The sequence below is a fragment of the Neoarthrinium moseri genome, assembly GCF_022829205.1.
Source record: "Neoarthrinium moseri strain CBS 164.80 chromosome Unknown scaffold9_Wmoseri_CBS_16480, whole genome shotgun sequence".
Taxonomy (NCBI): domain Eukaryota; kingdom Fungi; phylum Ascomycota; class Sordariomycetes; order Amphisphaeriales; family Apiosporaceae; genus Neoarthrinium; species Neoarthrinium moseri.
Genome location: NW_026055123.1, coordinates 836,515 through 851,875, shown reverse-complemented (window position 1 = coordinate 851,875; position 15,361 = coordinate 836,515). Strand labels below are relative to the sequence as shown.

General features: G+C 49.7%; 6 protein-coding genes across 6 annotated transcripts; 3 read left to right on the top strand and 3 right to left on the bottom strand.

The window, feature by feature from the left end:
- Positions 1-224: 224 nt before the first annotated feature.
- Positions 225-1,335, top strand: JN550_003874 (uncharacterized protein; the record flags this gene model as incomplete). Its single annotated transcript, XM_049315326.1, has 8 exons — positions 225-262; positions 320-541; positions 610-617; positions 668-841; positions 904-976; positions 1,039-1,054; positions 1,109-1,172; positions 1,226-1,335. 8 exons carry the CDS (start codon positions 225-227, stop codon positions 1,333-1,335), a joined length of 705 nt encoding a protein of 234 aa, XP_049174444.1.
- Positions 1,336-1,739: 404 nt separating this feature from the next.
- Positions 1,740-2,495, bottom strand: JN550_003873 (uncharacterized protein; the record flags this gene model as incomplete). The annotated part of the gene is made up of 2 exons (XM_049315325.1): positions 1,740-2,123; positions 2,181-2,495. 2 exons carry the CDS (start codon positions 2,493-2,495, stop codon positions 1,740-1,742), a joined length of 699 nt encoding a protein of 232 aa, XP_049174443.1.
- A 640-nt stretch (positions 2,496-3,135) lies between these two features.
- On the bottom strand, positions 3,136-4,203 carry JN550_003872 (uncharacterized protein; the record flags this gene model as incomplete). Its single annotated transcript, XM_049315324.1, has 4 exons — positions 3,136-3,392; positions 3,450-3,729; positions 3,812-4,059; positions 4,167-4,203. The coding sequence occupies 4 exons, from the start codon at positions 4,201-4,203 to the stop codon at positions 3,136-3,138; spliced, it is 822 nt and encodes a 273-aa protein (XP_049174442.1).
- Positions 4,204-5,318: 1,115 nt separating this feature from the next.
- Positions 5,319-6,416, top strand: JN550_003871 (uncharacterized protein; the record flags this gene model as incomplete). The annotated part of the gene is made up of 2 exons (XM_049315323.1): positions 5,319-6,229; positions 6,296-6,416. The coding sequence occupies 2 exons, from the start codon at positions 5,319-5,321 to the stop codon at positions 6,414-6,416; spliced, it is 1,032 nt and encodes a 343-aa protein (XP_049174441.1).
- An 829-nt stretch (positions 6,417-7,245) lies between these two features.
- JN550_003870 (uncharacterized protein) lies at positions 7,246-8,710 on the top strand (the record flags this gene model as incomplete). Its single annotated transcript, XM_049315321.1, has 4 exons — positions 7,246-7,483; positions 7,560-7,579; positions 7,643-7,750; positions 7,805-8,710. 4 exons carry the CDS (start codon positions 7,246-7,248, stop codon positions 8,708-8,710), a joined length of 1,272 nt encoding a protein of 423 aa, XP_049174440.1.
- A 3,402-nt stretch (positions 8,711-12,112) lies between these two features.
- JN550_003869 (uncharacterized protein) lies at positions 12,113-13,161 on the bottom strand (the record flags this gene model as incomplete). Its single annotated transcript, XM_049315320.1, has 3 exons — positions 12,113-12,190; positions 12,257-12,571; positions 12,631-13,161. The coding sequence occupies 3 exons, from the start codon at positions 13,159-13,161 to the stop codon at positions 12,113-12,115; spliced, it is 924 nt and encodes a 307-aa protein (XP_049174439.1).
- Between the last annotated feature and the right edge of the window lie 2,200 nt (positions 13,162-15,361).

Genomic DNA, 15,361 nt, shown 5'->3' with positions numbered 1-15,361 from the left:
ACACGCATCCTTCTAAAACCTTGGCAGTAGAACGACACGGCGCCAGCGGATATCAATCCCATCTAGTCACTTGACATGGGTTTGTGGAAATCATGCAGGGGTGATGAGATGTTGACACCACTTCCTAGTCCGATTGTCTTGTGCTCCCATTGCTGATATCGCATTTTCCACAACTGTACCACTCACAAACACCAAGTCGATCCCGGGCGTCAGTGACAGCGACAATGCTGGAATCGCTTCCTAAGTTTGCCCTTGTTACTGGGTATGTTCGCACTCCAAAAGCAGAAGGTTGCATCACTAAACCTCTCGCTAATCGTAGGTGCGGCCAAGGCGGGATTGGCGAAGCCTTGGTTCGAGAGTACAAACGCCACGGCGTTCTGCCTATTGCCACTATTCTGCCTTCGGAATCGAGCATGCACCTGAAAGAGGCTGGAATCACCTTCTTGCCGCTGGATGTGACCAATGATGATTCAATTGCAAAGTTGAAGCAGAATGTCATTAAGATCACCGGTGGCTCGCTCGACATCTTGGTTAACAATGCGTGAGTTCAACCTATTCATACAGATCATGATCAAGATTTTATATAGGTATATATTGACGCGTTGTTAGTGGACTTTGTAAAATATTCGAGCCTTTCATTTGAAGACATAGCTGAGACAGATCCTAGGCTACACTATGACAGCGATTGATACGGACGTCACTGCTGTGCAGAAAATATTTGACGTGAACGTATTTGGGCCAATGAGGATGGTTCATCACTTCCACGATTTGCTAGTCAGATCTGAAGGGGCAATCGTCAACATTGGCTCCATTGGTGGCATTGTGCCGTATGTATACGGATGTAAGCCGTTGATGCGTTGACAGAGGGCGTCAAGAGAGCAGCTCACCAACTCAGAATGACAGCGTCTTACAACGCCAGCAAGGCAGCATTGCACCATTGGTCAAGCACTCTACGAGTTGAAATGGCTCCATTTAAGTGAGCGCTTCTTACCACACCAAGTCTCAAGATACTATAGATTGACCACATCTGTTTTTAAGTGTCAATATCCTTACAGTAAGTATGCCTATTGCCACAAATAATTTTCATGGCTAACATTCGCCCATTAAGATAATATCAGGAGAAGTTGGTACAAACTTCCTGAAAACAGACTACGGCAGGAATATCCCAGATGGTAAACGCTGTGCGCAACTTCTGGGCTATAGGGATACTAAAGCCCATTGACAGACTCACTTTTCGCTCCACTTGCCGCAGAGTTCACAGAGCACGTGCAGAGAAAACCAAGTAAGCGATCCAGCCAAAAGTATGTGTCAGAGAACAACAAGCCTGTGACCTAACCATGAGACCTGGATTAAAGCAACCACGGATCGATTTGATTATGCAGACAAAGTTGTTTCTCAAAGCCTGAGACAGAGTCCACCAGCTTGGTTTTGGTACGGCCATGCTAGTACATTGATACGGCTATTAGACGCATTGGCACCTCGCCGGGTTTGGGTATGTGTCTACGCATGCTTTGCCTCCGTATAGAAATGGCTAACCATCATGAGGACTTTATTCTATGGGGTATGTTTGACTTCAAGAAGTTAAAAGATGCCCATCAACTGAAACTAAAAAGGCAGTAGATGATGGGCTAATTACTCTTTTGAAGTAACCAGTACCTGTGTAATAATAATACATTCATCACCCAAAACCCGTTTACATTCATTCGTCTCTTCGATTGAAAGTGATGCGATAAATTCTATCATGCCGCTTGATCTGTCCCCTGCCGGTCAACACGTACTTCTTCTTCTGTCTTTCCCTCATAGTATACTCCTAATGGACCAAGATATCCCTCAAGCCTTTTCCCTTTAACAACAACGTCTTGAACCCCGAGCAGGAACCACATCATGCGCCCAGGAAGTGTGCCATTTCCGGTCAGGTTACGCCACTGATGGCCAGTAGCTCGCTGAATACTGACATCTCCCTGGCGCATAATGCGTTTCTCGCCAGAATCAAGGATGAGCTCGAACTCGCCTTCTAAAACTACTCCATAGTCGATGGACAGAGCACGGTGCATGGGTGAGATCTCGTTGGGAGCGAAATCAATCATACGCAACACTGTACCATTCTGGTAGTGAAGAGGCGGCTAAGAATCATTAATATGTGTTGGCTAATGCTAAGAGCTGGATCCGTCATAACTAACCTGGTTCTCCTTTGCGTGAATAACATCCACGTCGTCATTGATGTTGACTGGTGTCTCATGGGTTGAGTACAAAATGTTGGCAAGCGCTTGCTGCTCGCCCATGATCAGATGATGATCGCCGCAGTCCGTGGTCAAAAAGGTGGCTTTGCCATCCGCATCGTGACCAGTGATGTGGCGGACGGTGCGTCGCAGCCCAGGTGCTGGGAATCCCTGTCCGATATAGCCGTGGGCTCTGGGGTTATGAGGGAGACCATACTCATTGATTTCACCTTCCTTCAGGTCTCTCTTCGGCCCACTCTGATTTCCTTCTGCCATAATGATGATAATAATGAGAGCCTGGTCTTGCAATTATTCTTGTTGAGTATGTCTCTCTACGTTTACATAGCTTGCTAGGTGTCATGCAGGTATTACGCGAACAGTGAAAATATCTACGACAGTGGACCTCCCGCTAGTTGAGGAACAAATATTCAACTTGGTTTAGTCATCCTACGATGCAAGGATATGAGATACAATGCGACTTGATCCTTCACGGCATTGATGGGTGTGGCCACCGGCTCTGCAAAGATGCGCCCGCATTGGGACGAAGGAAGCAGGGTCCAATAGCAAGGTTCCATCAGGTACAACATGTGACGTGGTAGTCCCTGGCCTAGAAGTCGGGTACAACTGAATACGATATACAGATTTAAGGTCACTGATTGTACTGACCGAGGTCTCGCCCTAAGGCTGTACCATGGCGTATGCGTAAGCCTCATGAGTCGAGATGCAGGAGGAGCTCCGACTGCAACACAACTATCAAACATGGCTTCAATCAGGGACAAGTAACCAACCATCACATAGTGGTCAGCATCAGGTTGCGAAGTAACAGAAACCTGCATATTTGCTTCACCTATCGTAATCTACCCATTGGGATCCACCTTCGGCCAATAGGGTGGCCACAGCATATGTAGGATGTCACCTATGCATGGCTTGTGAGCGTTGTACCCCCGTCAATGATTAGCCCGCTACCGGTGATGTAGCTTGATCTAGGGCTGCACAGAAAGATGACTGCATCGGCTACCTCGTCAGCGCTCGCAATGCGGCCAAGGGGCACAGCAGAGTTGATCTGATCCTTCAAGCTCGGGATGTCGGCTATTGCCTGTTTGATCATCGGGGTATCTACCCATGACGGGCAAACACAGTTAACACGGATCCCATGAGCGGCATTGTCGAGTGCTGCGGACAGATTAGACACCTGCACAAGACAAATTTGGAAATAAGACCGAAGCACACCTGAGTTCTTGGTTAAGCCAAGGACGGCAAACTTTGACGTCGTGTACTGTACCATGCTGGGTGTTGATGCAAAAGATGAGGCCGATCCCAGATTTACAATCGAACCGCGAGTCAACCCACGCTCCGGTGCGGACGGATAGTTGGGCCGTGGATCCTGGGATTTCATGGTCGCCGATGCGCATTTCGTCACAAGAAACGTTCCCGTAACGTTGGTTTGGAGGAGCTGGTTAAACTCTGCAACATTGGCTTCGGCAATCTCGCGAGGATTCTGTACGCCAAGCTATGGGCAAAAGTGAGGATCAGTGTCAATCAACCGTCCGGTGTTCCCGGGAGTATGTTGTCAGCAACGCAGGCTTACTTACACCGGCCGAGTTGACACAATAGTCGATTCGCCCGAACGTCTGGGCGGCCCGGGCCGTAATCTGGCTCACGGACTCCTCAGAACATACGTCCACTAGCGCACCCTCAGCCTGAAAGTCGGGGTTGGAGGCGATGGCCTGACAGTTCTCGGCAACTACACATGCGGCCGCGTAGTCCAAGTCTGCGACAAGGACTCTTCGCGCTCCGAATCTCGCGAAAGCTAGGGCACAGGCCCGACCAATGCCCCTGGCTAAGTGACGTGAGATATTGTCAGCAAAATAGGCTTGGGTGTAACACAAGAGCGACGCCTCTCTCTGATCCGAATTGTAGGCTGGCATGGACTAGGGCCGAACGTACCACCGCCGAAGACGAGAGCACATCCATCAATCTCCATGGCATAAAGTATACTCACTAGTAGCTACTTGGCTTGACAACCAACAGAGGGTTGCTCGCGCTTGAGCAACGCTACGTACTCGGTTAAATAGATAGAGTGTCCTACAGCATCCACCAGTAGCATTGCCCATACAAGCTGAATCCGACTGACACATGCAGCGCATATAATACGACATGATCCTTCCGCGCAACCCTCTATGCGTACAATCCTTGTTGGTTCTCCGAACGCCGCACGATCCACTATCTGCCACTATCTGCCTGTCAGTCGCTATTAGCACAAGGCAAATACATGCCTGCCGACTGTGATGCTGCTTTCCGATTTGTTAGAAGTGAAGGATTCCACGTTGCAGCGGCACTACAATGTGGAGTTCCTCCTGGGCGCCCACAGTGGAGTTCAGATGCGCTGATCCGCCCTGCTATAACGCAGTAGGGGACGGGGACAACGTGCATCCAACCAGCTAAACCCTTGCAGCTGCGATTTAGACTACATGCCATCACGGAATTTCTTGTAAAGTGTACTTTGACTCGTATATTGGCTAGTAGCTCGGATGCTGAGGGCATCTCGATCTCTGTGAGATAGACGGCTCGTCCAGCCGCGTTTCATTGTTGAGGGGTGATTCGGGGGCGTAGCTGTAAGCGACCGGCAGGCCTGGTGCCCCGCGAATTCCTCGCTGAACGAAAGCAAGCTGCATGCGTCCACTCGCATGTAGGGCGCAGCTTGCCGTAACATCTGGGGCGCTCTCATCCATCATACGCGCCATGAATGCTGGCCCAGTGTTCGCTTACCGTCCAAGTGCCTGACTAGGTAGCTTTAGCGACGTCCTTAACACCTACGGGACGAGTCCGGGTGCCTCGCTGTGCCTTGCTGTGTGTGCCTGGCAGTTGCCTCCCTGCGAACTTCTGGAACTCACCACAGTGACTCCAAGACAAGCAAGAGACGATTCTTCCGCCACTGCCGCAACAAACCATTCCAGGTTCGAGTCGAAGCGACAAGGCCAGCATCCCTCGAGGTCCTTGCTATTCGATATCTGCGGGACGTTGAGAATACCCGGCCGGATCCATCGCCAGCTTGCGCTCGCTCGTGCGAAGCCCTTCGACTACACTCGCTCAGGAGCCATGGCTAGCGCTGCCTTCGACAACCCCGAGAAGAGGGCTAGCATCCGAGCCTTTCTCCATCGCCAGCTCTTTGTAACACCGCCGGTGCCCCGCGATGTCGACCTCCGCGGCAAGGCAGCTATCGTTACCGGATCAAACGCTGGTCTCGGCCTGGAATGCGCACGCCAGCTACTCGATCTCGGAGCCAGCAAGCTCATCATCGCCGTCCGCAATGAAACAAAAGGCGAAGCAGCAAGGACAAACTTGCTGTCCGCCGGGAAGTTCAAAGATGCTACCATAGATGTCTGGAAGCTGGATCTGGAGTCGTACGAATCGATTGCCATATTCGTGGAGCGCGCAAAAGCGCTAGAACATCTCAACATTGTAGTCTTGAATGCTGGAGTAATGCAACACGAACACAGCTTAAACTCATCCACTGGCCACGAGCAGACTGTTCAGATCAACCTTCTCTCCACAGCCCTTCTCACTATCCTTCTGCTGCCTGTCTTGAAGGCCAAGAACACTTCCGAGTCTCCCGGTCGTATTGCTCTAGTGTCTTCGGATATGGCTTCATGGGCCAAGCTCACCGCAGCGAGTACACCTGTGTTGCCAACCATGGACAAAAAAGAGGGCTACCACATTTTCGGTCACTACAATGCCTCGAAGCTTCTTGCCCAGTTATTCGTCTTCCAACTATCTCAGCAGGTGCCTCCATCGGTCGCCATTGTCACAATGCCAAACCCAGGTTTATGTTACGGAACGGGCCTTGGACTCGCTGCACCCGGCGGCAGTATTGCAGACAGGATCGCCGCAATACCCAAGCGAATACTCGGGCGCTCCACATCTGTTGGAGCTCGAGTACTTACTGATGCAGTTGTAAAACACGGTGTCGAGGCTCATGGACAGTACGTCGAGGATTGCAAGGTTCAGCCGTAAGTTATATTCCACTTTCATTTCCTGGATGGCAATGTCCCATACGTTTTACTGATATCACCCAGAATGGCGCCTATTGCCTATCAGCCCGCAGGAGAGAAGCTGCGCCAGGCTCTTTGGGACGAGCTATTGAAAGAACTCGCCGCGTATCATGTTGATGAGATCCTTCGTGATTTGACTCGATGAACAAATTTTAATGCGGAAAAAAAAACCTATATGTCATCAATACCCAGGTCCCCATGGCTCAAAGTGAAATTTCGGGCGGGCTTGACACTGAATCGAATACCGCTTGCAAACCCCCGCTGGTATCGCCATGATAGCAGCTGAATACACCCTGTACACTTATGTATATCTGAATAGATTAGATAAAGATTCAAGAGTCGATTTCAAAAGTGAGATCCTTCTACACATGTAGCCTTTCAGGTCAATGACTTTGGCGAACCGTTTCGGTGGAGGATCCCGGGTGGCATTGGCCGTCCCTGTCCCGTCCTTACCCGATCCTACGTCTTCGCAAACAGGCTAAATCTTGGGTGGAATACGTTCTGAGTGGCTGCTAGTTGCGAGTCAGGTAGTGGTGTGAAGAGTAAGCCTTACAGTGGTTACATCGAAGGATGACATGCAGCAGCTGAAGAACACACGCGAAGTCCTCATACGTCAACATAATGCACACCCACCGAATTGAACCGCAGCAGAGCTGTTACCCTAGGAGCCAGAACGCACGCGACGTCGTACACATCGGGGGGTGGTGCCCCTAACTAATATTAGAACACATGAGGTTATCTCACTCTACAAGCACACTGCCGAGATTGGCTGACCCCCTCTTCACCATCAGGATGAAGTATCAAACAGGGACCGCAGCACATAGGAATCCTTCCTTTTTGGTGTGGTGTGACGACCGTTCTATATACTAACGAATCCCTTCTTTCTGCGGCACATAGTGTTCTCACGTAAATTACTTGCTCAGTCAGAAGCTCGTTCTTTCAACTACTGTGCGTGACACAGGAGTGACTTCACGATGTCTGCGCCAGACAGCCCCGACTTTTCCTCGCTGGACCCAGCTACGCAGGCATACATTTTGGCTCAGCCTGCATTAGAGCCGCCAAGTGGGCAAGATTCGATTTTCGATAACCCACCCAACTATTCAGCGGCTGCCGTTGTCCTCTTCTCGGTATGCCTGGTCTTGATCACTTTAACCTTTGTTGGCCGAGTATATATGAAGTTTTTCGTCATGAAGCAGAAGAGCCTGGGAGATTGTAAGTGCACAGCATGCCCTTGTCCATGGCCTTGAGCCTTGGTCAAAATGGAATTGTACTCACTAACAGTTTATAGATTTACTCATCTTGGCATATGTACGGTTGAATCCTCTATATTGTATTTTGAGTGTGATGAGTTGCATTGACACCTCACCATAGGCGCTTCTTATTGTCAACTTCGTCTTCACGTACCGCATGACTGAGAAGCCCGGCATCTTTGTACATCAATGGAATGTCCATTTGGGTGACTTCATCTACTTTCTTCGAGTAAGTCAGACGCTATGAAGATGTTGCATCGAGCATTCTGCTAAGCAAAATCAGGATGTTTTCATCACGTCACAACTTTACATTGGCTCGATTTTACTTATCAAGGTGGCTATTCTGCTGGAATGGATCCGCATCTTCGCACCTCCTGGAAACCGTCACTTTGTTTACTGGGCCAGTCATATCATGATTTGGGCAAACGTGGTTTTCTACGTGTCCATCTTCATCGCATTCAACATTGCATGCACCCCATACGAGTACAACTGGAACGTGCTCCTCAAGGGAAACTGCGATCGCGTTAATACACATTACACGAACCTAGCCACGTCTATCTTCAACGTCATCTCGGATTTCATGATCCTGATTATCCCACAAAGGGCAATTTGGAAACTGCACATGTCAACCAAGAAGAAGCTGGGAGTCTCAATGGTCTTCGCCATCGGTCTCTTAGCTTGCGTCTCCGCCCTGATCCGTCTGATTGAGACAGTTCGCCATGCCTTGTCAGCCGATTATGTCTTCACCTTTGCCGGCATCATGTGTTGCTGCGCAGCCGAGTTGACGTGCGGGTTCTTGGTCGTGAGTGTACCGAGTTTCCCTAAGGCGTTCAGCGCCATCAACTTGAGTAAGCTACTGTCAAAGTTGAGCTTCCGCTCGAGCTCAAGCAAGCTCCGGTCATCCAAGAAGAGCGGAGATGCATCTTCATGGCCGCCCTCCTCTGGAGGCTACTCTGAAGTCAAGACAAAGGCAGCCATGACATCTGCGGAAGGGGATGAGCGGCAGCTTTTCCCAATGGCGAAACTTCAAAACAACTCTTCCAACGATTATTCGCTCTATGACAGTGCAGGACATGCGGAGCGAGGTATCTACCAGACAACTCACTTTGAGGCAACAGAGTCGTTTGACCCTAATGCCACGAGATCTGAGTATAGACGCCAGGAGCAGTGGGATGATAATCGTATATAACCGGTCACAAGAATGTTATGAAGTTGTCAGATTATAAATCGTTTGTGCACCGTTCTCTTGTTTTGGGTGCACATGAGCTCTCGCCCTATCTTGGAAGATTCACGTGTGGGGCCTCCAGCGTGCATCGTTTTCGGGGCACATAAGTATGTGTATCGTGAATCTGCAGGTTCGGATCCTGTGCTCAATTTCTGTTGCAATTTTGTGCAAAATCCTGCTGGGCAACTCATATGTCTGCCTTGCCTAGTTTTCGAAGTACGCCGTAAGCATAATGCATGCGCTGACACGGATTCAGGCGGTTTCGCAACCATGCGTCACCCAACAGGAAGCGAACGCCATGCCGTTAGTGCGAGTGGCGACAGGTCAGACTAACAGTTTGGAAGGGAGGTACCTACACTGTGGGCAGTTGACTAAGTTGACGTACCAAGTCCTAGATCGTGATGACTGAGCTTTCGCTGACAGTGTATCAGATGCTGGCAAGTCAAATAGCTTCGTACTGGTCTGTACGTGGGCGGCACTGCAGAGTAGTGTGGTAGGCCAGGAATCCTCCCACGTCTATCCCTATCTGGCCCCTAGCTTCGGGGGATCTAATAGGACCGCTTGCGCCTTGTCACCTGGCCAAATAAGAAACTCTGCATCCTGTCCGGCTGTGATCTATGTACCATAGAATCTCATTGTACCTATGCATGTTGCCTTAGCATAGCCGGATAATGGGGTATGATTACAACATTCGAATACGGAAGTGATGTCGCGTAAGCACAGTTCGTGCTGTCTAGTTTGGGTTTGGACTTGAACTATCCCGCATGTACATGACGGCGACTGGTAATCCTTCGAGTAGATTGCGATCTGAAAACATGACACTGATAATACGACAACAGTAATACTATGGATGCCCTGCTCGATTGAGCGGGATGGCGGATGATTTTCCAAGGCACAAATGTGGTCAGACACGCGAGGAGTAGGTACATGAACTGCTCCAGGTGCTGATTGGTGGAAGGTACAATCATTCTTTTCTGCAGTATCACACAAAGTCCCTGCGGATTGTACACGTGCAGCTTTGCTTAACTGTTTATCACCCAACTGCACAAACTAGGGTCTACGTCCTCTCATCGGTGTCTCGGTATCCCATAAGCGCCGTGTGTAACACACGTGACTACTGCAGCACATCCCTCACTAATGAGATTGATTGAGCAGGTGCACTTAAGTGAGCACGGCATTTTAGGCCATGCAAGGGATGACTGCAGGACATATCGTGTAGGCAGAACTCTGTCGCGGTTTCCACGGATGAGTGTCAAGACCAACAAAAAAGTTCGGCTCCCATTTCCCACGTTCGTGTTCATACCTATCTTGCCCTGGGTCAATCTGTTGCCATGGTGGGCATCATAGAGGACGCGAAGGTTCTGGCTTTAGAGCTATCGGGGTACTTTGTAGCTGCGATCTCGACTTATGTGAGCAAGTTGAAGTCAAGAGCTTCAGACCGTACATCAAACTGATCAAACTTGACAGTTCGTCATATTCATCACTTACCAGATTTTCCTGCATCCTTTAAGCAAGTATCCGGGGCCATTTGTTGCAAAGTTGACTGACGCGTACAACGGTTTCTTTGCATACAGCAAGCGTCTCCATCTTACAACATGGCAGAATCAGCTCAAGTATGGTAAGTGCATTTTCCGCATCATTTGGTGGTGGTCTAATAAAATTAAACGGAAACGCTGACGAGTTGACCTGAATTAGGTCCAGTGGTCCGGCAAGGGCCCAATAAACTGATTTTCAGCTCTGTGACAGCCTTGAGAGGTTAGCCCAAGTTGATCCAAACCATAGTCAAGTGATACTAACTAGTGACTTTGAGATATCTACAAGAACGATAAGATTACAAAGCCAAAAGCATATATGGCCCTAGGACCAGGGCTGACTGGCTATACTGTCTTTACCGCGACTGATAGACGCCTCCATCGTGCTCGCCGGCAGCTTATCGGGCAGGTTCTCACAAATCGATCAATGCGGACCTTTGAACCCATCATGATTGAGCAGGTCAACATCTATCTACAGAAGCTACTAGCACACTCCCAATGTTCACAGCCCGTCGAAATGACGAAAATCACGAGGCAGCTCGGGTTCAACATTGCAGGTATCTTGGGCTTCGGTTACGATCTTGGCCTTCAGACGGAGGAGACCAATCAGTTCATGCTCACCATGCTTGATGCTGGAACGCTATGGAGCAGCGTCTTCCTACAGTATCCTGGCGCTCGGAGGTTCAGACTTGCCCTAGTCACAGTCCACGCCTTTCGCACGCTACGGGAGAAATATCTTGGCATTATAGAAAAGATGATCAGCTCCCGTACTGCCCTCGCTAAAGACGCCAAACATGACTTGTATTCATTCGTATCAGAGGCACTAAATGACCAATCTGATAATGGCCTTCGACAGAGCGATCTTTGGGGCGAGGCAAACCTTTTCCTCACGGCGGGTGAGTCTGAGCTACAACCAGTCATAGACGTATGCTGATTATAAACAGCCGGTGATACGACAAAAACTGCGATGAGCGCTGCCTTTTTCTACCTGACAAGAAATCCCGATTGCTACCAAAGGCTGGCTGACGAGATTCGTACCACGTTCAGCGCCGGTAGCGAGATACAGGGCTCCGCTCTTACAAGTTGCCAATATCTTCGAGCCTGTATCGACGAAACTCTACGTATGTCACCACCAGCGTCAGGGACTCTGTGGCGGGAACTTGGTTCCGATGGCGGTGACCAGTCTTTCATTGTAGATGGACATGTGATTCCCCGTGGTACGATAGTAGGCGTGAGTACCTATTCAATTCATCACAGCGAGGATTATTTCCCCGATGCGTTCGCATTTCGTCCAGAGAGGTGGATAGACGACTCCATCACGCCCGAAGTGAAGCAGATCATGCGAGAGGCCTTTACTCCATTTTCAGTCGGGCCAAGAAGTTGCGCAGGGACCACAATGGCGTATATGGAAGTTGGTCTCACCATCGCTAAGACTCTATGGTACTTTGATTTCGAGCCGGCACCTGGAAGGCTTGGCCATATTGGTGCGGGAAGTCCTGCCTTGGGCAAAGGTAGACAACGGCCGGGAGAATTCCAGATATATGATGTGTTCTCAGCGACTCATGAAGGTCCATATCTGGTCTTCAATCCTCGTGACGGGGGCGGTTTGAAGGACTTAAGAACTAAGGAATAAAACTAAGGCTAGACGTAGTGTCCGAATGGAGGCAGTAGTAGTACAGGATGCTGGAAATCGGCAGAAACAAACTTGAAGTCATAGTACTTGAGCTGTACGTGGTTTCCTCAGACAGTTTCATTGTCGTGTTCAGTCTATAACTCCGTAATCTGTGCCGTCCATACTACCATTGGTGTGAACTGCTTCATAAACTGTCTGCGTTCAGTCCTTCTTCATGTTACTGTACATTTTTTGGGTAGAGGAATTGTACGAGTTCATTCCGTCCTGGGTCATTCGGAGCTACATTAGATAGCAGTGAGCTTGCGTTTTCTTAGAGAACTCTCCATCATGATCATGTAGACTTACATATAGCTCGGGGCCTATCACATGGATAGAGAGTGATATCCACGCACTCATGGGATAAGCAACGTTGAATGCAGCCACTAGTTGCATGAGATCCATATTTATATTCATTACATTTGCGTCAACAACGACGTGCTGGTTGAGGTTTTTGCCGGAGTAGAAGGGTTCGCAACCAGGATATCGGCTCAGCGTGTTATTGCGACCATCGAGGACGAAGTCGATTTTATCGCATGGTTGGGCCATGTAGTAACCTTCGATTATAGAAATTATAACAGCAAATGCAATCATTAGGATTCGTACTGTGATGATACCACCGGCCTAGATTACAATTAGCACTGAGTCTTTTCCATAACAGTGCACGTATAAAACGAGATTACTGAGATATCTAGGCTGTTGGGACTGACATAGCACCAGGCCCGCAGCATCCAGGCACGATGGTCTCGGATTCGGCGACCTTTAACACTCCAATATCCCATGATACATCCCCAAACGAATAAAGCAAGTAGCGTAAAGTTTGCCAACTGTGCTGCTGGGTCGCCTCCGAAAGCACGTCGAAAACTGGGAAATGCAGCAATACTTCCTACCAGGCCAAGGACTAAACACGCATATCCATTGATGCGATGGACTGCGATAGCCTTGCGTCGAACTACAGGTACGAACTGTCCCACCGCTAATATGCTGGCGGGCAAAACACAGTAAAGATGGACGATCATTCCGGTCCTTGCCAGGCCAGGCTGCAGAAAGTAAAAACATTCTCCTGGCAATGCACCGGACGATCGGGAGCCGCAGAAGGCGCCATAGAAATCCAAGTACTTGAGGCGCACAAGCGCGAACACGAAAAGCGCACCACCAAAAAGGGTCCAGCATGCCGCGCGATAGCGATTGCGAAAACCGAGCCAGGTGGACATGGTTGCAGCATGTTAGGTGGCTATCTGATTTCGTTGAAACATTTGAACAAAGCCGTGTTTGTGTATTGAATAACGCTCGACTGGGTGTCATTCAGCCGAACCGAAGCCAATATTACGTCAAGCAGGACGGGCACTGATACGCGAGCGCTCAATATGCGAGTGGTGGTCGATGTTGCAGCCAAGGATTCCGAGGGAATGTATGCATGTCGTACATGCAGGCCAACAGGCACGTTGGGGCGAACATGCAGTGTAATTGCATTGTTTATCATGTGCCTCAGATTTGCATTCGATCTGGACCGCGAAGGATTCTACTCCTGTGCTGCATGTTGCATACAATCACATCGCAATGACGTGAGTGCCATAGAGATAATCAGCGTGCGTAAGCGGATGGACCTGAGGGGCCAGTTCCGCCAATGCACCAGTCCCACGGGATAGCCCTTCGCCAACTAATTCAACCAATAGTCTATCTTGAATCATGTCGCGTAAATGGCGTGCATCGTGCAGCTTGTGTCCAGGGTTGCCAGCAGCAATCCGAGTAAGGTGCATCGGTTGACAAGTACACATTCTCAAGTATTGATACATGTGCTCTAGATCTTCGGAGTCACTCCTCAATGTGGAACTATTTTTCAGCGCGAGGCAAAGTACTTTTGGGTGCTGGAAATTGCATAGTTTGGGTAGTATTACATGCGAAGGAATGTGGTCAGCACGTACTAGCGCCAGAGTCTGCCGAAAAACCCACCTCAGCTTTTGAACCTGAGCTCTTGGCAGTGGGTTAGCAGGCTGGAGCTGTGGCTGAAACTCCCTAAGCTCGACCCCATACTCCTAAGAAAGCCTGATTTAGTTGAGGTGATACTGAGTGTTACGGGATTGGAATTTATATAGATCGAAATATTCAACTTTCATAATAACTTGTGAGTCTGTGAGTCTTTGCCGTCTATTGAATTGATTCACGTGTGCTGACAACATTGACAGTCGTCCACATCATCAGCTGCAAGTTGTAAATGTGCAGCTCGCCGAGGTGTATGCAGTCGAATGGTGTTTGGTGACAGTGGAAGCCAACAATAACTGGATATGAATGATCAATAAATCCCCCATTCCAAGGCTCATGTCTGTACCGAGCTCTCCCACGAGCCTTTCCGATGCGTTGTACAACGTCTGAATACCAAGGTGTTGCATGTGGTGGCCATTCACAGGTCTGTTGCTGTATATCGCCTTGTGCTCTAGCAAAGCGAGGGCCTCTGTTAGTCATGATCTGATGCATGCACGCTCATCACACGGCCCAGTAGAATGATTGTACACGTGCTACCTATACAAAGCAAATGTTCCCCCTCCCTTCGTTCCCCCTCTTATCGTGATGCCGTCGCCGTGGTAGGGGGCCCAGACACCCTTGACGCCCTCGCTGACGCTGGCGACAGGCTTGTTGACGCGCTTGACCTTCTCGCTGCTGACGTCGCGCAGTAGCTCGGCCTTCTTAAGGATCTACGAGGGCTCCATGTTCTTGACACAGATGATCTTCTAGCGGCCGTTGATGTAGTGGCCGATCATGACGGAGTGGCAGTGCGGGCGCGACCATACGGCGAACTCGATTTGTGGGTGCGAGGCCGCGAACTTGGGCAGGACGTTATTGACAAAGGCGCGGGAGGTGGGAAATCAGTTCATGTTTCGGGCGGCCGCGCTTGTCTTGTTGGTTCTTAAGTCATCCCCTCTAGAGCTGCCCGAGTAGTCGCAGCAGTGGATGCTCAGTCTCTTGTACTGGGTTGAAGGCGCCCAGGCCGTTCTGTTGTGTAGAAAACCGTTGTCGGCCTCATCTGTCGGCGGTCGCAGTGGATGGGCGGAGGTGGGGAACTACCTCCTTGGGACATCTTTTCTATCGCCTTTATTGTCACCTCGTCTTGTTTACTGGTCCCTGTGTCGGAAACTCATGTTTCTGGAAACAGATCCTTCGCTGTACCTTGCTGCTTTGTTCGCCCGCATTGCTTTTCACTCTTCCATGCATTTCGTTGGATTGTACTCCAGCAAATGGCAAAATTGCTGCACGGTAGCTTGGGCAGCCCGACTGTCGATCGCGTTTGAAGATGAGCATATGTCTTCAAGACTCCTACACGCCGGTCTTGATAGATAAGGGCAAGTGAGAGCCTCACTGCACTGCTGGGGGGAACCATAAGCATTAAAACCACTCGTCATTTCTTCGTGGTCCTTG